At 48.6% G+C, this 17369-nt stretch overlaps 1 protein-coding gene across 1 annotated transcript in view; it reads right to left on the reverse strand.

Moving 5' to 3' along the window:
• Positions 1 to 16711, reverse strand: part of LOC309415081 (SET-binding protein-like) — a gene marked incomplete at its 3' end in the record, with an annotated part of 246554 nt that extends 229843 nt beyond the window's left edge. Inside the window, 1 exon segment of the mRNA XM_082012495.1 lies at positions 15572 to 16711. Coding sequence (XP_081868621.1) covers positions 15572 to 16063 — 492 coding nt within the window. The 5' untranslated portion in view covers positions 16064 to 16711.
• Positions 16712 to 17369: the final 658 nt, after the last annotated feature.

A 17369-nucleotide genomic window follows, 5' to 3' on the forward strand; every position in this document is an offset into this window, starting at 1 on the left:
GCAGTTTTGGGGGGTAGCAAAGAGGATACAAATCTCTGACCATGCTCCTCGGAGAATTCGATTACTGCAGCTGGGATTTGCGCTTCCACGTCTGGAAGATGGTGAGGAAAATTAACACATTAAAAAAAAAAAAAGAGGGAAGGAAGGCCTCCGTCATCTCGGCTCTCCTCCACGCGGCCGGCAGCATCCTGAGGCAGGTACCTAATTGCCCTCAGAGCCTTTGCTCTTCTCCTCCCGCCTCGACCGCTCTCCTCCCCGTCTCATATGTCGCCAAGATTAGTAGCTCACGGTTCCGCTGTCAAAAGCGCGTGTGATGAAAATAATGCCCAGAGCGCAGCCTGTCAGCCCCAGAAGCGCCTGCTCAACTCTGATGGCGGAGGACCCTCAAAACCCATGCCCGCCCGGCCTCCCCCCTCCGCGAGCCGCTCAGCCGAGCACCCGTGGCGGCTCTCCTGGGGCCGTGCCCAGTGCCCGCTGTATGAGAAATCGCTGACCCTTCCGTCACGTGGACGCTTTAATTGTTCACGTTGGTATTTTGTTTCTCTCTACTGTAGACAGTTTGCTGTCTGTTATCTGTCCTTCATATGTAATTAATTGCATTGTCTCCCGGCTCATTAGAAACAAGCCCCTCTCCTCCTCTTCCCCCGTCTCCCCCAGCCAAGTCACAGTGTGCATTATTTAGGTTAAATCATGTTTAAGTAACTACATAAATAGTAGGTCGAGTTTGCCTTTTGTCTAGGCTGAGACTGTTGCTTGGCTCCTTTCTCAACGTGCCAGACCAGGACAGCCCTTAATGCTGGACGCTCTCAAAGGGAAACCCTCCCCGGACAGAGCAGCCGTGCCGCCCCAGGAGCAAGGGAAGGTCCTCGAAGCAGAAGGCTCGTCCAGTAGGTAACAAGAACGAGCTGCCAAACTTTAATAAGGCAGGCATAAAAGTCAGCGTTGCAGAGCAAAAATCCTGCCAAGAGGACGTTCATCGTCTAGCAAGAGGTGACAGCAAGAGGAAGGTGAGGTTTGTTGGGTTTTTTTTTTCCCCTCCGTAGCTTGTTCTAGCTAACGAAATGCACTTCGAGTGATATCACACATGCCGGGTCACCTGCTACCGTCTGAGCAGACCTCTCTTGCAGCTACAGCATTGAAACTCAGGTGCTACAACGCAAGGGAAAGACTTGTGAGCTTTCATTCAATTAAGAACGAAATGATAGTTTCTGAAGTGGGTTCCCTCAGTGCACCGGTTAAAAAAAAAAAAAATAATTGAGGATGTGGGTATACAGGTTCAAGCAATCTAAAAACCAACATGAATCATCACTTCAAACTCAAACAAAACCTGCACCAAACTGTCTCAAAGGGTTAGAGTAGTTAAACTAAAGCCTGCAAAGTTCATTTGGTCACTTTTCTGGACCAAAGCTTAATGTCCTTGTAGACCATTTTCCTGTGCAAAAGCACCGCTAATATCAGCTGATGTAAAGATCTGAGGATTTAAATATCTGCTTCTAGCTGGGAGTAACCACTGACGGAACGAGCATGAGAAAGCTTGTTTCCTAGAGATTTCCAGCTTAGCTTAAGAGATTTAATCATCTGGATGAGCTTCGGGTGAATCACCTGAACTTTTGGATACCAACAGCAGCCAAGACCTCCCATCTTCTTTGTGTGTGCACATCCTCGCTGATAGACCTGGGCTAGCCAAGTGCTTTAACTGATTGGACCGGGCTCAGCTCTGCTGGATTGCCTGCACAAAGGTTGTGAAGGGCTTCGGTGAAGACTTCCACATGAAAAGCACTGCAGACATTTCCAGAGGTGTTATGTGAAGCTAAATTACTGCTTGGGAAAACTGCTTATACCAGGAATGTGAGGCAATGAAGTTCTCTCTTCCCAGCACAATCTGGGTGCAGATGATGGCAGAACAAAAGCCTTCCGGGCCACCTAAGACCAATGAATCTCACCAGTGACATGGGAAGACCACCATGAAGAGCCAGGGCATAGTTCAGTTTTCCAGTCTGTCTACAGCTGGCCCTCTCCACCACACGGGCTTAAAAAGGATGGAGGTCACGAGCGCGTGTCATGCAAGTCACTAAAGTTGTTTTATCAGAGACCCTGAATCTAAACTTGCTGCCTGGGCTTAATACAACTGCTGATCTACCGCAAATATGTGCCGCTATTGAGCTGAACCCACCAAAATGGCTTCCCACCCCTACCCAACTGGCCCCCCCAATGCCGCTTCAGGAGGAGACAGTCCCCCCTGCAACTTCTTCCAAATCTAGGCAGACAAAAATAAAATATCCACAGCTTGGTTCATCAGAAACACACCCGGCTTTTGGGTGATGTTGTATTATTAATAATATAGGCTTTAAAAAAATAAAAAGCTCTCAAGAAGGCAAGGGGAAAGGAAGGAAGAAAGAAAAACATACACGAGTGGGGGAAGGGGGGAAAAAAGGACAACAATCTGAGACTTTCAATGGGAATGTCCAAAAATAACACAAACAGGATCTCCCTGCCATCTGCTCCGATCCTCTCTGAATGGCTTTCAAAGCAAAAAGCCTTGCCAAAACCTGACAAACAAAGCACCGAGCATCAGTTTTAATGGAATACCAATACTGCGTCCCCCCTTCCCCTCTTTCTGCTACATATACACACACCTTCCACAGCCCTCCAGTTGCCAAATAAATGACACTATGCAAAAAAATTTGCTTCGGTTACGAAGCTGAATAAACAAGGAATAATTTTGCAAGTGCTCCCATATGTCTCTGCTTCTCTGCTTACAATGGACACTAATAAGATTTGCCATAACTAATCCATTCTTTCACACCATTACCCTATTCTCTACCTTAAAAAAAAAAAATAAAAATTAAATTCTGCCTATCCCACGTGCATTTTTCCACAGCTTTCACACGGTTGAAACAAGGGTTTCAACAGCAAAGCCCACCCATCAGAGAGCAGACAGTTTCAACTTAGTTTAGGCCCCTCAGTGAGGTTTAAAGTTGAGTTTTACCGAACCTAAAGGAACAGAAAAATGTTTGTTACTGTTTTTTTGTCCCTCACAACTAAATACAGTGCCAGGATGCGGAGATCTCTGTGCGAAGGGCAGAAACCGATTCCAATTTGATTTTTTGTTATTGGGTTTCTTTTAATGATTCACATCTCTCCTGACAGACCTGAGAAACAAAACCAAACTGCTCTACGCCACGCTTCTTCGTGGTGCTTTGTTCCCTCTGCTATTGAGATATTTTTATGTGCCAGGAGTACACCTTTACTAGCGTTGATCGAGTGTGGGTTTTTTTCCTTTTTTTTTTTTCTTTTTTTTTTTCTTTTTTTTTTTTTAGACATCTGAGGCCTAAATTACTTGAACAAACAAAAGAGTTTTCCCTCCCTCTCTCCCCCGCTGCCAACCCCCCAGTGCCGGATCTGCCCCTCCTCCTCCGGCACACAAATGGCCTCACACCAGACGGGACGGAGGGAGGGCTCCCAATTACGCCTCTTTATTAACGAGGGGCCGCGGCGGGGAAGAGACCGAGGCGGGGCAGAGGGACAGACAGCGGCTGCCGCCTCCTTCCCACCACCCAAAATGGGGAGAAGAGGTCACGGGTGATCTGCCGGGAAGGAGCCCGCGCGAGAGCGCTTTGGGCCACCTGCCAGCCCGCCCCATGCCGCGGGATGCCGCGGCGGGCGGGCACCGCTGGCCTGCCCCACCACCGCGTCTGGCAGAGGGTGGCAGGGGCGACCCGCAGGGACCCCGGTTCTTTCTTGCAGCCCGTGGATGGGGAGAGCTGGGTGGTGGCGGGAACCCGAGGGGTGCACCGAGCCGCGGGGATGGGCACAGGGACTGGCAGAGGGATTCTTGCTGCAGTTGGAGCGGCAGAAGGTGGGACGCCTTCTCCAGCGGTCCTGGGTGAGACACCTCTGTCCGTCTCAATCTCCCACTTGCAAACTGGGGAGGACCTCAGGGAAGTGCAGAAAGCCTGCACTCTTTGGTAGTGTTCAACCACGACAGTCACAGGGCACCGCCTCCAATCTTCTGTCTGTACCATCCATCATCTAACTCCTTTCTCCCCATCTCCGCGGTGACTCACTTTCTTGTTCCGCTAGGAAAGACAGGAGGGTATTTTTGAGAAAAAGTCATGGTCAAAATCAAAAATCTTTCCTTCTCTCCTCTTTCAACCTCAAGCCACTGTGCATTCACCCTTCAGTGTTGTGGCATCACACCTGACGATAAACTTGCTGAGTCTCTCAGGCCTCCGATTTACCCATCAGACCCTCTCCAGCGCTGCCCGCATGGCCGCCTCCATCTGGCAGAGCCCAAATCCTCCTTCCTCCTTACCTCGCTGTTCAAATTCCTCTCCCACTGGGCTGCCTTTTTTTCCTCAGGAACAAAGCACGGCCCCCATGAGCAAACATTTCTACCCATCTGTGTCCCACAGCCATGACAAAAACATCTCCCCTTACTCCCAAAGTCCCCCTATAATTTTTCCCCAGACCTCACAGCACACTTGACATCCTTTCCCACTCCTTCCCCACTCTCTAAAACTAGATTTGGTCACTTTGTCCAGTCTTTGGGTTTATTTATTTATGGACTTTTATCCTACCTCTGCTCCTCGTAGAGGCTGTTTGGGGTCAACCTCTATCTGTGTTTTCACACAACTGGCAAGATTGCAGGCGGGCAGCAAAGATGCAGGCAAGTAAAGGGGACTATAAGGGGAGCATAAAGCATTTAGACTTTTTCTAACCAGGGATTAACACATGGGTTTTAAACAAGGGGACTCCCTTCCCAGCTGACGGCAGCAGCTGCACTTCTGACTCGCTCACAGAGTGGCAGGGAATCGAATCAAAGAGAAAAGAAGAAAGAGGACAACCCTTCCTTGGGGAGTAGGAAACACAATACAAGCTATTCTAAAACCCCTGCAAATACTGGCTTGGTTTTAGGTCAGGCTCTCCTTCCCCCTTCTGTCCCGTGTCCCCCCCTTCTCTTCTAACAAAGGGAAATTGGTATTTTTCAAAATTCTTCTGAAAGCCAACCCGGCAGATGGTTCTTTCCATGCCGGGGAGGGAACAAAAAGAAAAACCTGCCAGGATACACATCACCGAGATGTGACAAAGATGGGCATGGTGGCTGGCCTCTGACCCAGGGATTTCACAGGGGCCTATTAAACCGTGTGGCCAAGATGGACTGAGTCAACTTGTATCTCCAGCAGTCAGCTGCTGTAGCCCACAGGCTCATGCTAAGTTTTACTGGCTTAAGTCAGGCCAGATAGACTGAAAAATGACAGGATTTCTCTACATTTCCACCCCACCTTTTCAGCACCTCAGGACAATCCCCCACACCACCATCTTAGCAGATGGAAGCGAAGTTCAGCAGCCAGATTCACAACATAATAGAAAAAAGGCTTATTTAGACAGTAATTAGCAACTGTCCTACTTTACCAAAGTCTTATGTACACATAAGTCATACGAACTCCTGCACATGCAGAAAGCCAAGGGTGAGGCACTGTCAGTCCCTCTGTTGCACTCAAATGCTTCAGGTTAAGGATCTGGCTGTCCATCACAAACTGCTCTCCCTTGTCTTTAAAGCCTTCTTCTCTCTAGATGACATCAACAGCCAAATTCCCACCCTTCTCAAGGGTGCCCCAAGCACACCCAAGGGCACCACACCTCAAGAACCCAAGTTGCCTCCAAGGACGAAGCATGACTTGGTTACGTGCCACGTCTGCCAACCAAAGCACAGGGAGCAGCAAACGATGTACTGCCCTCCCGCAGAGCTGCCCCGTGCTTCACAAATTCTCATGAAGCACCTTAGCAGTTGCTGTCCCCAAGCGCCTAATAGCAGCTCCTGCCCACGCCCAGAGTCAATGACCCAAGGACAGATCGATCCCTCCCTATCACGCTCTTCCCAGTTCCTCTTGCGATTGCTGTGCTGTAGTCACAGAAGGAAACAGGCTTTCCCCCCACCCCTCCTTCAAATCAGGAATATAATTACAAGTAATGCAATGGAATTAAGACAAGAGAGAGAAAAGGCTGGAGGGAATTCATCTTAATGATTACATAAATTATTAAAGAAAAATATCTGTGGAAAGCGAGAGGCTGTCTTTGGGAAGAGTACTCAGCTGAGTGCTGGTGAACACAACGTCAGAAAACAGGCAAGACAAATTAATTATCCCCATCTAACCTGCACATACATGAGGTATAAGAAGTAAAACACGTCGACAATCCAGTACCATCAATTCCCAGTGGAAGATGCAACAAAACAAGTGCCTTCAAGCTCCCCGCTAATAGAAATTAGGCAGGATACTGATGTAGGGACCATCCCTGCAGCTGAAAAGACTTTGGGTGGGAGGCAATGAGGGCTATTCAAGCCCCTGTTAGTGCTGCTGCTTCCCAGTGGAAAAATATCTGCCCCAGGTCTATTTTTCTTAGTCTTAAGAGTGAGCTTTCATTAAATTTCCTACCTGGGAACGCAGCAGATAAAATTTAGGTTAAGTTACCCAGGCCAGGGCAATATTTTAACATATACCAGGGCACAGGGGAGACTACTAAAAAACCAGTCCATTTAGAAATTTCAGTGCAGGCTCTACCTCGAAGGTATAAGGAAACTATTTCCCACGTATCCTCCTGGGATACACTTGCCAAGCGTGTTACAGAAGTGCCTTTTCACAGAAGTACCCGGTGAGGAACCAGTAATATTGTCCCACAGTGAAGAAAGAGTATAGTTGGTGGTGACACATCTGAGGGTCCACTGCTCAGCCCTCTCCTGGTCAGACAGAGCCACCAGCGAGAAGAACGGGGCGGTGGCCCCTGGCTCATTTGCTTGTGCCACCACATTCCTCCCGAGAGCATTCGGCAAGGCAAAATTACCCGCAAATCCCCTCCAGGCTGATTCTCATCTTTCAGCCATGCGGATGGAGAGTGGCTCACATGAAGCTACAACGCTGTGAAGTGCTGAAATTCCTCAATGAGCCACCCAGGTTTATAGTGGTAGAGTTGTTGTAACACCGATGTCAATAAAAGATACCATCTCTCTCTACAAACCTTGCCACCCAGGTGAGACAGAGAGCCATGAGAAACTGATGAGAACGATAATGAGTCCTCCAGTAAATATTCTTCGTTTGACTCCTACCACATTTTAGGGTTTGCAGACCAGAAGGGACTATTAAGGGCATCTAGATCGACTGATTGCACACCGGCCCCAAAACTCCACCCACTCATTTCTGCATCAAGCCTTAACTCTTCTTTGAGATAAAATTTATTTTTAAGCTAGAAGTGAAGACGCAGAGAGAACTTTGAAACAAATTCACCAGTTTCAATAACAAGTAGAATAGGACTGGCTTCCAGAAGGGCTGTGCACCCAACTCTTGAACATCAGACCACCACCTGGAAGACTCAGCTGTGTCATGGTTAAGCAATGACAGCTCAATGAAAAAGGCCCGAGTGTTACACTGGCCTGCAACAGGTTCCTTGACTGAGTCACTTAATCTCATTACTCTATTTCACATACTGTACTAAGAGACAAGATGTTTTCATTTCTCCTCCTTTTATTTCTACAGAGCTTGTGAACTTCTTGCAGGAGGACAGGCTCTCCTGATGCCTTCATACAGGACCTGCCAACAGCAGACATTGATGTACAATAGGAACATCAGGCACAGTCTTAAAACTTAGTTCTGCAAACACAGCTGCAGTTCACTGTCCATCCTGAATGACCACGTCCTCATCTTCAGCAATGTATCTTCCACAGCAGCCACAGTCCAAGCTATCTCTCAAATACACAACCTCATTTCTGTAGTAAGACACCTTAGCCCTTCCACTGTCCCTTTCACTGCTAGCCCACAGCTCCCAGCAAAAAAAAAGATAACAAGATGTTTTGCTTGACACCACCCTGAAGTACAACTTTTTTCCAGGCTGATCATCCTACTTTGAAGCAGTGTCCTGATACTGGTGTATGCACCATGCCTTCAGAACCCCTCTCCTGAGAGCAACCACCTGCAGCTCAGAGTCCAAATATAATCACAATGTAGAAATAGCACTTCATGTCCTGAAATGAAGGAGCCAACAGCCATTGGTCTAATTGATGATAGAGGTCATGGCAAGAAACGGAAAATAAGGCTCTTACGAAAACATAGCTAACTGTACTTGTCCTCGAGGGTCACATATCAAATGGAATCATTTTAAGGTTCAAGAGTTGGAGAAGTCTCAGCATTAAAAACCAAAACAATGCATGTTTACTCTGGGTATTTTTAGACTGGTTTCCTAAGGAAACAAGACTAACGTGATTGCACTGTGTTTGTGTGTCTGTGAATGCACACATGATCTCCTTGCCTGCCTGCACGACCTTCTCCTCAATGTTTTTGGAATATTTTGACTAAATTCCATCAAATTTGATGGAAGAACAGAAATCTTTGAGATTTGATATTCAAAGAAGTTTTGCTCAAATTGTTTGCTGGCCAAAAGATAAGGACCTCTGAGGGGCTCCCAAAGAGGGCTTGGTCAGCAAGTTTACTCATCATAAGACACCGGAGAATCCACGTAAGAGGAAAGTGGTCAGAAACAAACTTTCACAAGTTTCTGTGCTCTTAGAAAAAGAAAAAAAAAAAAAAGACACGCTGAGGGCATCAGGTGAAGCCCTACTTTCCATTCAAATGAACTCAAGACAAGTCCATCAGGCAGTCCCACTGACTACGCAGGGGAATGTGGGCAGCGAGAAGCCCATCTGGGAATGAAGCACATGAAGAATTAGACCTGACCTATGGGTGCTAGCTGGGTGTGCACGTGTGTGTGAAAAAGGGATTGAAGACGAAAAAGCTGGAGAAAAATCAGAAGGTATCTGTGGTCAGGCATGCCTGGAAGGAGAGGAGAGGGAGCACGGCGTGCAAAAGTTGATGCTGCAGGAACGTGAGCATGTGCACAAAGGACTGACACCCCTGTGCATCCCAAAACCTCTGCAAATGAAGACACAACCAGCAGAGAGGTTTGCAGCTCTGAGTGCACAGGCCAACGCATCGCATCTCCAGCACATCTCTGTTAGCCTGGAGGCCACAGTGCTATCGATACAGAACCAGCGTGCACTGACTTGGCCAAGCCTTTACAAAGCTGCTGGGAGCAGCACCCATGCCCTCCTGCAGTTCAGTGGTGGGGACTGCAGGACGCCCAGGTTCCCTGCACTGGTCCCAGTTGCTTCCCTGCAGCATCTCCTCAACCCCAAAACCAGCACTGGGGACATTTTGCCACGGTTTGAAAAGAGAGGCACAGCACAAGCAAACAAGGAAATGTCACAGCAGGCCATCGGACTCGGCCATGGGAGTGACTGTTGCAAAACAAAACCTGTCCTTGACATGGACGGCCTCCACAAGCCCTGGTCATATGGCAGCTAATCAAATACAGTGAGTCTTCCTCGTTTGGCACTCCACGTTAAGAAGTAAAAGCCTGCTTAGAATTCCCCAGCCCACCCCTTCACTGTCAGATGTTTGCTTCTTTAAGAAATACTTGACTACATGCAAAAAAAGAAGTCACAATTCCTTGGGAGCAGACAGACAGTGAAGGATGGGCATCAGCCAGTTCAGACAGAGCACTGAGCTGGAAAAGGAACTCTGCCTTATTCCTGTCACAAGGTATCCATGACGTGATGCAAGGTGGACACTGCTCCAACAGGCTTTGGAGAAGGAGAAGAATAAGAGCTGGAATCCAGCCCTACCTGCTCTTCACAGGAGGACTGAACCACCTTCAGGAGGGACCAGCCTCCCCCAGGTGACTATATGGGGGCCCAAGAGGACTCAGCTCCCAGTCTGGGCACCTCAGGTACCTTCAAGGACCGAGATGAACCTGGGCCTGAGTGGTTCTAAGATCACAGCAAAACTGGTTTCTTAAGCTCTGAAGTTTTTACAAAGAAATTCATTCCTGCTCTCTTTCTGGGGGGGAGCCCGAGGTAGTTATGGTGGGAGGGCACCAAACTGCAGCTGTTTCATTTGTGCCTTCAACAATGAGGTAGAAAATAAAAGCTAGCCAAAATGAAACCTGGGATGAATATCAAAGATCTGAGTTTGTGTAGCTTTGCATCCCCATGTTTGCGTAGAAAGACCGTAAAAATGCCAGGAGCCTTGTGCCTGTTAGAGCAGCTCCGAATTGTTCTCTCAGCTGCTCAAAAGCCAGTTTCATCTTAAATGCAACTAGAAGAAGACTTCCCCACTGTGCTGGCACTTCTGCGGCTCTACCACTATTCCATAACCTGGGCAGAGTCTGAGGTCTACATTGCTGGCATGAGCTTCAGGTACCTGCCACCAGCATCATTTAGAGCAGCCTCAAGGCTTTGCTAAGCAAGAGTGGGGACATGACATGACCAATGCAGAAACAGGTCCAGGCTGTCTCTCCAGCTCTCCAGGACCTATGGAGACTCCATCCTTTGGGGGGAAAAAAAAAGAAAAAGAAGCTGTAAATCAAGGCAGGTACCACCACAAATGCGCAAGTGCTTTCTCCTCCTCTCTAAGCCACATGTGGCACAAGGAGCGAGCACTTACATCAACTCCCTGAGCCACGTTTGGGACCGCAACAGGAGGAGCTGACTCGGAGGACACCTCACACGGGGATGCCCTTAGCAAAGAGGAATAAGCTTGCGCTACGAGCAGTTGGATGATCATGCACACAGATCACTGGGGAGAGGAGTCCGACAAGAGCTGCAGAAGCACGTGAGAACCTGGAGGGAAAGCGCCATGTGCAGTCAGCGGTGCAAAGAAGGGGGAAGGGGGGGAAGCATTCATGATCTTCTGGAAGAAGAAGGGGTGCAAAGGGAAAAACGTGAATGAGAGAGTCCTCAAGGAAAGGCAAGCCACGGGAGAAAGTAGAGTGTGTGGGGCAGGGGAAAGGAAGACAATGAATTGAATTTGGAGGGAAAAAGTTCTAGAACCACTTCCTGCAGAGAAACCGCAAATATCTACAGGAACTCAAAGGAAAATCCAAGGATAGCGTTTCCTCAGACTGCACACAAGGAAGCTTTACTTCCAACTGACTTGCTGTTGCTTATCTCTCAGCAATAAAATGCAATCACCCACCCTAAGCCCTCAAAAAAACCCAGTGCAATAATAATTACAAAAAAAGTGTTTACATCCCCCGAAGCAGGACATTATGTATATGATGGAAGCTCCAAAGAAACTTTGTCAGGTTATCCTTAAAGAAAGAAGGGGATGGAAAAAGAAGTGTTTGCAGACACAATAAGATAGACAGAGCAGCAAATGAAGGGAGGGGAAAAAAAAAAAAAAGGAAATAAAACAAAACCAGGGAACTACTGCTCATCTGGGCCTTGTTAAATGCTACATGACAGGCAGGGAATGCTGATGGATTGCTTCGTTGCATTTGGTGCCACGCTTTCAGTGCCCGTCCAGACTGACAGCATGTTTCCTTATCCAAACAAAAGGCACCTTGGGTGATGCTGAGGATGCTGGACTCGAGCAACCCTGCTGCAGGTGGGAGAGCAGCGGCTGCAGCGCTTGCCAACGTGCCAGCAGGACACCCTTTGGGCTCCTGGCTTTTTTCTTCCCTCCCTCTCCAACGAGACTGAATGAAACGGAGGCATTTGCGGGTTTAGAAGTGGCAAGGGCTCAGCTCGCTCCATCCCCAGGCGCCACAGGGTTGAAATAAGAGCAAACCCTTACAGAGTGTTTGTGCGCTTTCCAATTGCCGCAGAAGCGGCCGCACGGACAGCCCAAGCTACGATTCACCTTCCCCCAGGAAAGGGCTTAGGAAATTACCTACCCTCTCGTTTTCAAGAAGGGGAAGCTGTTGTGAAACTTGGCATGGTCACGACTTAAAAGAAACCCCAAAAGCCGCTGGGTTGCAGCCAAGCAGTCGAGCCGGCAGAGCAGAGGTTCCCAACGCCGATGCTCTCCCAGCCCCTGCTCCCCTCCCCGCTCCGGGGCACCAGCAACCGCACCCAGCAAGATCCTCTCGTGGGTTCCCTCCCCTCCCATTCACCATCGCATAACATCCCTAGGGCAATCGCTCAGACGGAAAAGCAACATGAGGAAAGTATTTAATGTATGTTTACGTCTTTTAATATAGTGTAGCAGCTGGAATCAAAGGCGGAAAAAACAGGCCCCGGCGCATGAGCAGCGTGGCTCTCCGCAGAGCCCCCTCCTAATCAGCGCCGTTCCCCGGACCACGGCTTTAGAAAGCAGGCACTAGCCCCGACTGCCTAATTAGCAGAAATAAGCGGAAAGCTTAAGAACAGGCGTATCTTCTTCCTCCCTAAGTGGCCACCGAATAAATGCTATATCCCCAGTTCACAGCCCCTTTTTACAGCGCTGGCATTACCAGTCCTTTGTGTACCCACATGCTGTTACTTAAATTGCTTCCATGTTTTCATTACTTGCCCTCTGTGCTGTGTGTATTGAAACTCCTGCAAGAACGCTGAAGTGGTATTTCAAAGCACTGGGGACTGCTGGAGATGTGGCTGAAATTATTATGCAACAAACTTAAGTGATTTTTCAAGTCCTGACAGAGTTTGCTCCCCTCAGGGGGAAAGGTAAATTCAGGTGCTACTCCATGAGGTGCAGGACAAAGCTCCCACCCACCGGGGACACAAGCGTGGCACTTGCAGCTCAGCCCACGCTCAGCTCTCCACCCCTATAGACAGGTCTATATACACGCCCCGCATACATAAGCGAGGTGGTAAACTCCACTCCAACGTGTACGTTGGGCCCAACTCTCCCGGCAAGAACCCACAGAGGACAGCGGGGCGATGCCAGCTGAGGATCGGCCCCACTGGCTTAAACGTGCCGTTCCCTGCTGCTGCTGCTGGTAGCTGAGTTCGTGCTGATTAAAGCAACGGGCAATCAAACAGACCGACTCTGAAACATCAAAACCGCCAGAATCATTTAAATGGGACAAACTCTTTTTTTTTTTTTTAACCTCTACCGGCGCTCTCAACGGTTCCACAAGTACACGCAGAAGGTCCCTGCACGCTCCCCTCTCCCCGGGAGACCCGCGTGTGGGCCGGGCAGCTTCAGCTCCGTGCAAGTTTCAACTTGTTGTTTCCTCCTGCCCATCTTCCCCTAAAAATCGCCGCCGCTGCCGTGAGACACACGCGCCGGCCGTGAAGGCCATCGTGCTGCCGGCGCTGGAACCCTTCTGCCACCGATCTCCAAGCTCCCTCTGCTGCGGTACCTTCCATCACCCCTCGAGACGAGGGCTTTGCAGCCAAGGCCTGATCCCGTGAGCTGAGAGGCGGTCGGGCGCGACACCCCTTCGGCTGCAGGGAGGCAGATCATTTACCACCCCGGTGATGCGGGCTGCGGGTCTCCAGGCACCAAACCCCTTGAGATCACAGCACTGGGGTCTGTCCAGATCCCAGCTGGGGACTCCTCGGCCATGGCCACGGCCCAGCAGCTGCCGCGCGGCAGCCGTTGGGTGTTATGCTAATGAACGCGCCGGTGCGGCAGCCCTCTCCCCATCTGCTCAGAGCATCCACCTGCTGGCTTTGGGGTTTTGGTTGTGGTTTTTTTTTTTTTTATGTGTTTTGTTTTGGTTTAATGGCCAGATTAGGCCAGTGCTGTCCCAAAGCGCTCCCAGCCCGTGCACGGGGTACGAGCACAGCTCCAGCCAGCTCAGACCTCACAGCACAAGCGCGAGCTGGATGCAGCCGTGTTTGGACCACGATCCACCTCCTTCAAACTCTTTATCTTTCCGCAATTAAAGTCAAACCCTGAACGTAACCACGCTACAAGGTGCTTTTTTGTTGTTGTTTTTGGGGGTGGTTCCCTCCCCCCCCCCCCATAGTTTTCCTAAATAAATAAAGTTTATTTATTTAACTTTTTTTAGTTGAATTTATAACTTTATTTATTTAACTTTATTTATTTAACCTTTTTGGATGGCCACATGGAGGAATGAACATACCTTCCACACCCACCTGACTGGGTGATAAATAGAAATGATAGCTCTGATTTTTAAGCAGTCATATTCTCCACGGTCCATGCACTGTGGTTTGCAAGTCTCTTTTTCTCCCTGCATGGCCATGGAGGGATTGCTTGTGACACCTTTGCTGTCACCAAGCATGGTCTCACACAACTGCTAGTTCCCCTGAGACCTCTGCAAGTATTCAGGGAGGAAAGGGGAGTGGAAATAAGACATTTCTCAGTGCTAAGAAGACAGCCCATCCTTCTCAATAGGTGGGAAAATCTCTTCTCAGTGTAATACTGGGACATATCTCTGCTGTGCTAAAAAGAGTTATTTTTTTCACGCACATGGAGTATGCCATTTAGCAGGATTCTAAGATAAAAATCCCCTTGATTTGGGGCTTTTTTTCCAAGTCCAACTTCTAAGAGAAGTACTCTCAGAGTGAGCAATGTTCACCTCCCTACGCTCTGCCTTGAGTCAATGGGAAACGTTGATGCTTCAGAAAGTGATTTAGAGTTACCAGAATTTTGGTCTAAACCAGTCTGTCAAGGAGACTGTCTCCAGGGAGAGCCACTGGCAATGAGCTTCCTCAAGGCTTAAAGTAGCCTTGTGAGCATCCATCACGTGTATAAGGTATGGGAGAAGTAAATGAATCCCCCCCTTCTGCACAGTGAGGGATCCAAGCTGCATGAGCAGGAAAGCCAAGTCATCCCCCGAGCTCTGATCAGTGGATGCCTACATCCCAGATGAATTTGTCGAGGTTTTGCAAATACTCATGAGTCTTTCATCAAATCTGGGTTGCTGTCTGAACTCATCACGGTGCCCACATGTTGCTAGAGGAGGCAGAGGTGAAATATTTGTACTGTGATAAAGCCTCAACCCGACCAAAACTCCTTTGTCTAATGCCTAGGGCAGAAAACACCAAAATAACACAAGGTGTCCCTCCCCTCACCAGTATTGCCTAAAACACTCAAACTAAATTTGTTTCGAAGACTAAGTGTAGGGCACATTACTGAAAAATCAAGGCAACAGCAAAACCAAAGGGCGCTCCTGAAAGCAGCTCACACAAAGAAAGGATTTTCTTTCTTTCCCCCTCCCTCTTCCTTTCCTTCACTAAATAAAAAAAAAAAAAGATCCATTTTTACCCAAACTTAAAAGTACCAGAAATTTCTCTCCATTTTTCGAGAAAATGATACGCATCTGGAAGAAAATGAGACTTATAATGGAAGTATTTTCTGAAGCATAACTATAGTGTTGCTAGCACAATGCTGTAATCAAGAATAATGGAGCCCGTCGCCCGGTATACAGGAATGGATTCAATTGTTCGCTGTGCACATACCTGTATTTTAAAAATGTAGTCGAAAGCTTTAACTGCCAAAAGGCGCGAGCATTAGCGCTCAGACACAAAGCAGTTTAGAAGTGGGCTCCTTCATTTATCACTCATGTAATGATTAATCTTAAATCTCAATTACCCACAAAAATAGAAGAGGCCTGGCTGAACTTTTGATCTCTTCTGAACTGGTTCGTCTGAAGGATAGTTCAAGATCATCCCGGCAGCATACGCGGCAGCGCAGGATGATACCTGCTCTGTATTAGCTCCTCCTTGCCAAGGCTATGCCTCGGACACAAACTCTTTGAGCAGGTTTAATCCTACCCTCTCGCTCTGCTTTCTGGAGAAAGGGGAAATACGGGAAAGAACAGGACTTACCTTCTTTTTGGAGTGTGATCTGTCCTCCTCTTTAGCTGCTTTGCTATTTTTCCCAGCTCTGGAAAGCTTCTGCTCCCCAGACTGCTTGATGGTGATTTTGATCTCGGGAGGGCAAATATAGTTCTCCAAGTTCTTTGGGGGCTTCTTTGCTCTCTTGGTGGTCTGGATCTTTAGTTTTAAACTCCCCTCCGTGAAGTTAGCCTCCTTGATGGAAAACTCCTGCTCCTCCAGGCCATCTCCTGCCACCCATTTCTCGCTGTCCGCATTGGAAGTGGAATCCACATCTCTCCCAGAACCCAGCTCATCCTCTTCCTCGGGCTCCAGCCTCTCACCGCTCACCGGGATCCCTTTCCCCGAGCCCGCCGCAGGCAGCATCGTCTCCCCCGCGCAGCCGGAGGCAGGCGGAGGCTTCGCCGAGGCGACGGCGGCTGGCAGAAAGTCTGCCTCGCCCCCCCTTTGCCGGGAGCTGCCCAAAGTCTCTCTGGGCTCCATAGCAGTACCGCAATGCCCTGGAGTTTTATCAGAGGGAAGGGGAGCACGGGAGGGGGTGAGGAGAGCAAGGGCAAGTACGATCCTGGGGAACGAATGGTAACTGTCCGCCGAATTCAACGTCCCGATCGCCCAGTGGCCGCAAGGAGCTCAGAAGAGATCAGATCTGCCACTGTCAAAAGAAAGGAGAAGAAAAAAAAGGAAGTTAGCATGCATACACATATCGAACGTGAGTGTGGAGATGACTGAAATGGGGCACGCTTGAGCTTCCCCTGCGGCATCTCAAGGACCTTCCTTGAAGCAATGGGAACCGAGGCTGGCTGGCATTTCTGAGGGCTGGAGCTGGTATGGCAAAGTGAGGAACGATAGCCATGTGTATTGCTAAACTGATGGAAATAGATATATAAAAAACAAAATATAGTGTATAAATGCAAACGCTTTCCACTGTGGACTTGAGAAATAAATGAGGGAGAAACCAGCTCTCCACACCCATGAACCTCCTCGTTATTTCAAACTGTTTGCTGTCACAGGGGTGTTTAGAGGGGAAAAAAAAATAGAGGCAGATGCTTGCCTCAGGTTAAGCAATAAGGCAGTGATGGGGGCACAAGAAAACATGGTGTTGCCCTATGAAACAGAAGTTTCAAACTCCCTATTTCCCCACTTCCCAAGCAAGAGAGAGACGCCCTTGGCTGCTGGCTATTCTGACTCTGCTTTGGGCGAGTTATTCAGTACACGCTGGGCCAGGCACACACTGCCTGCAGCCCAAGATGCTCCCTGGGATGCTGGAAGTGCAGGATGACCAACATGGGTCTTTTGTATTTCAGGGACCTGAGTACTGAGGGTGATGGAGGAAATCTAAACTCAATGTTTTCCAGAGTTCCTCATGCCCTTGGGTACCGGGTCTGCTCTGTGGCAAAGGCTTGGGTCGACTGAAGCAACGACTGTGCTCTCGTCCTTTCAAATGTGGGGTTTCTTTGAAACGTCACGGACTGAACCCTTTGAGATGGAAGCACTCCTATTAAGTACCTTAGAATGCCATGGTTAAAGTTAGTGGGAGAAGCTGTAAATGTTCAACTGAGGTAAAAGATGTCTCACTCAATGACATAGAAAGACTAAGCCAAATACCAAGCATTTGATTTAAAAAAAAAAAATACACGTAGGGTGTTTTTAAAGGTGTTGAGGTGCTTTCATACACCTTCCCTAAAATCCCCTATATAGCCACCACCCACCCTGCCACCCATCATGGTAAACCAGTTTAGGCTACAAAATTAACAGAAGAGTACCTCAGAGAGAAATAGAGATATTTTCT

Source organism: Phaethon aethereus (genome assembly GCF_964289735.1).
Source record: "Phaethon aethereus genome assembly, chromosome: W".
Lineage (NCBI taxonomy): Eukaryota > Metazoa > Chordata > Aves > Phaethontiformes > Phaethontidae > Phaethon > Phaethon aethereus.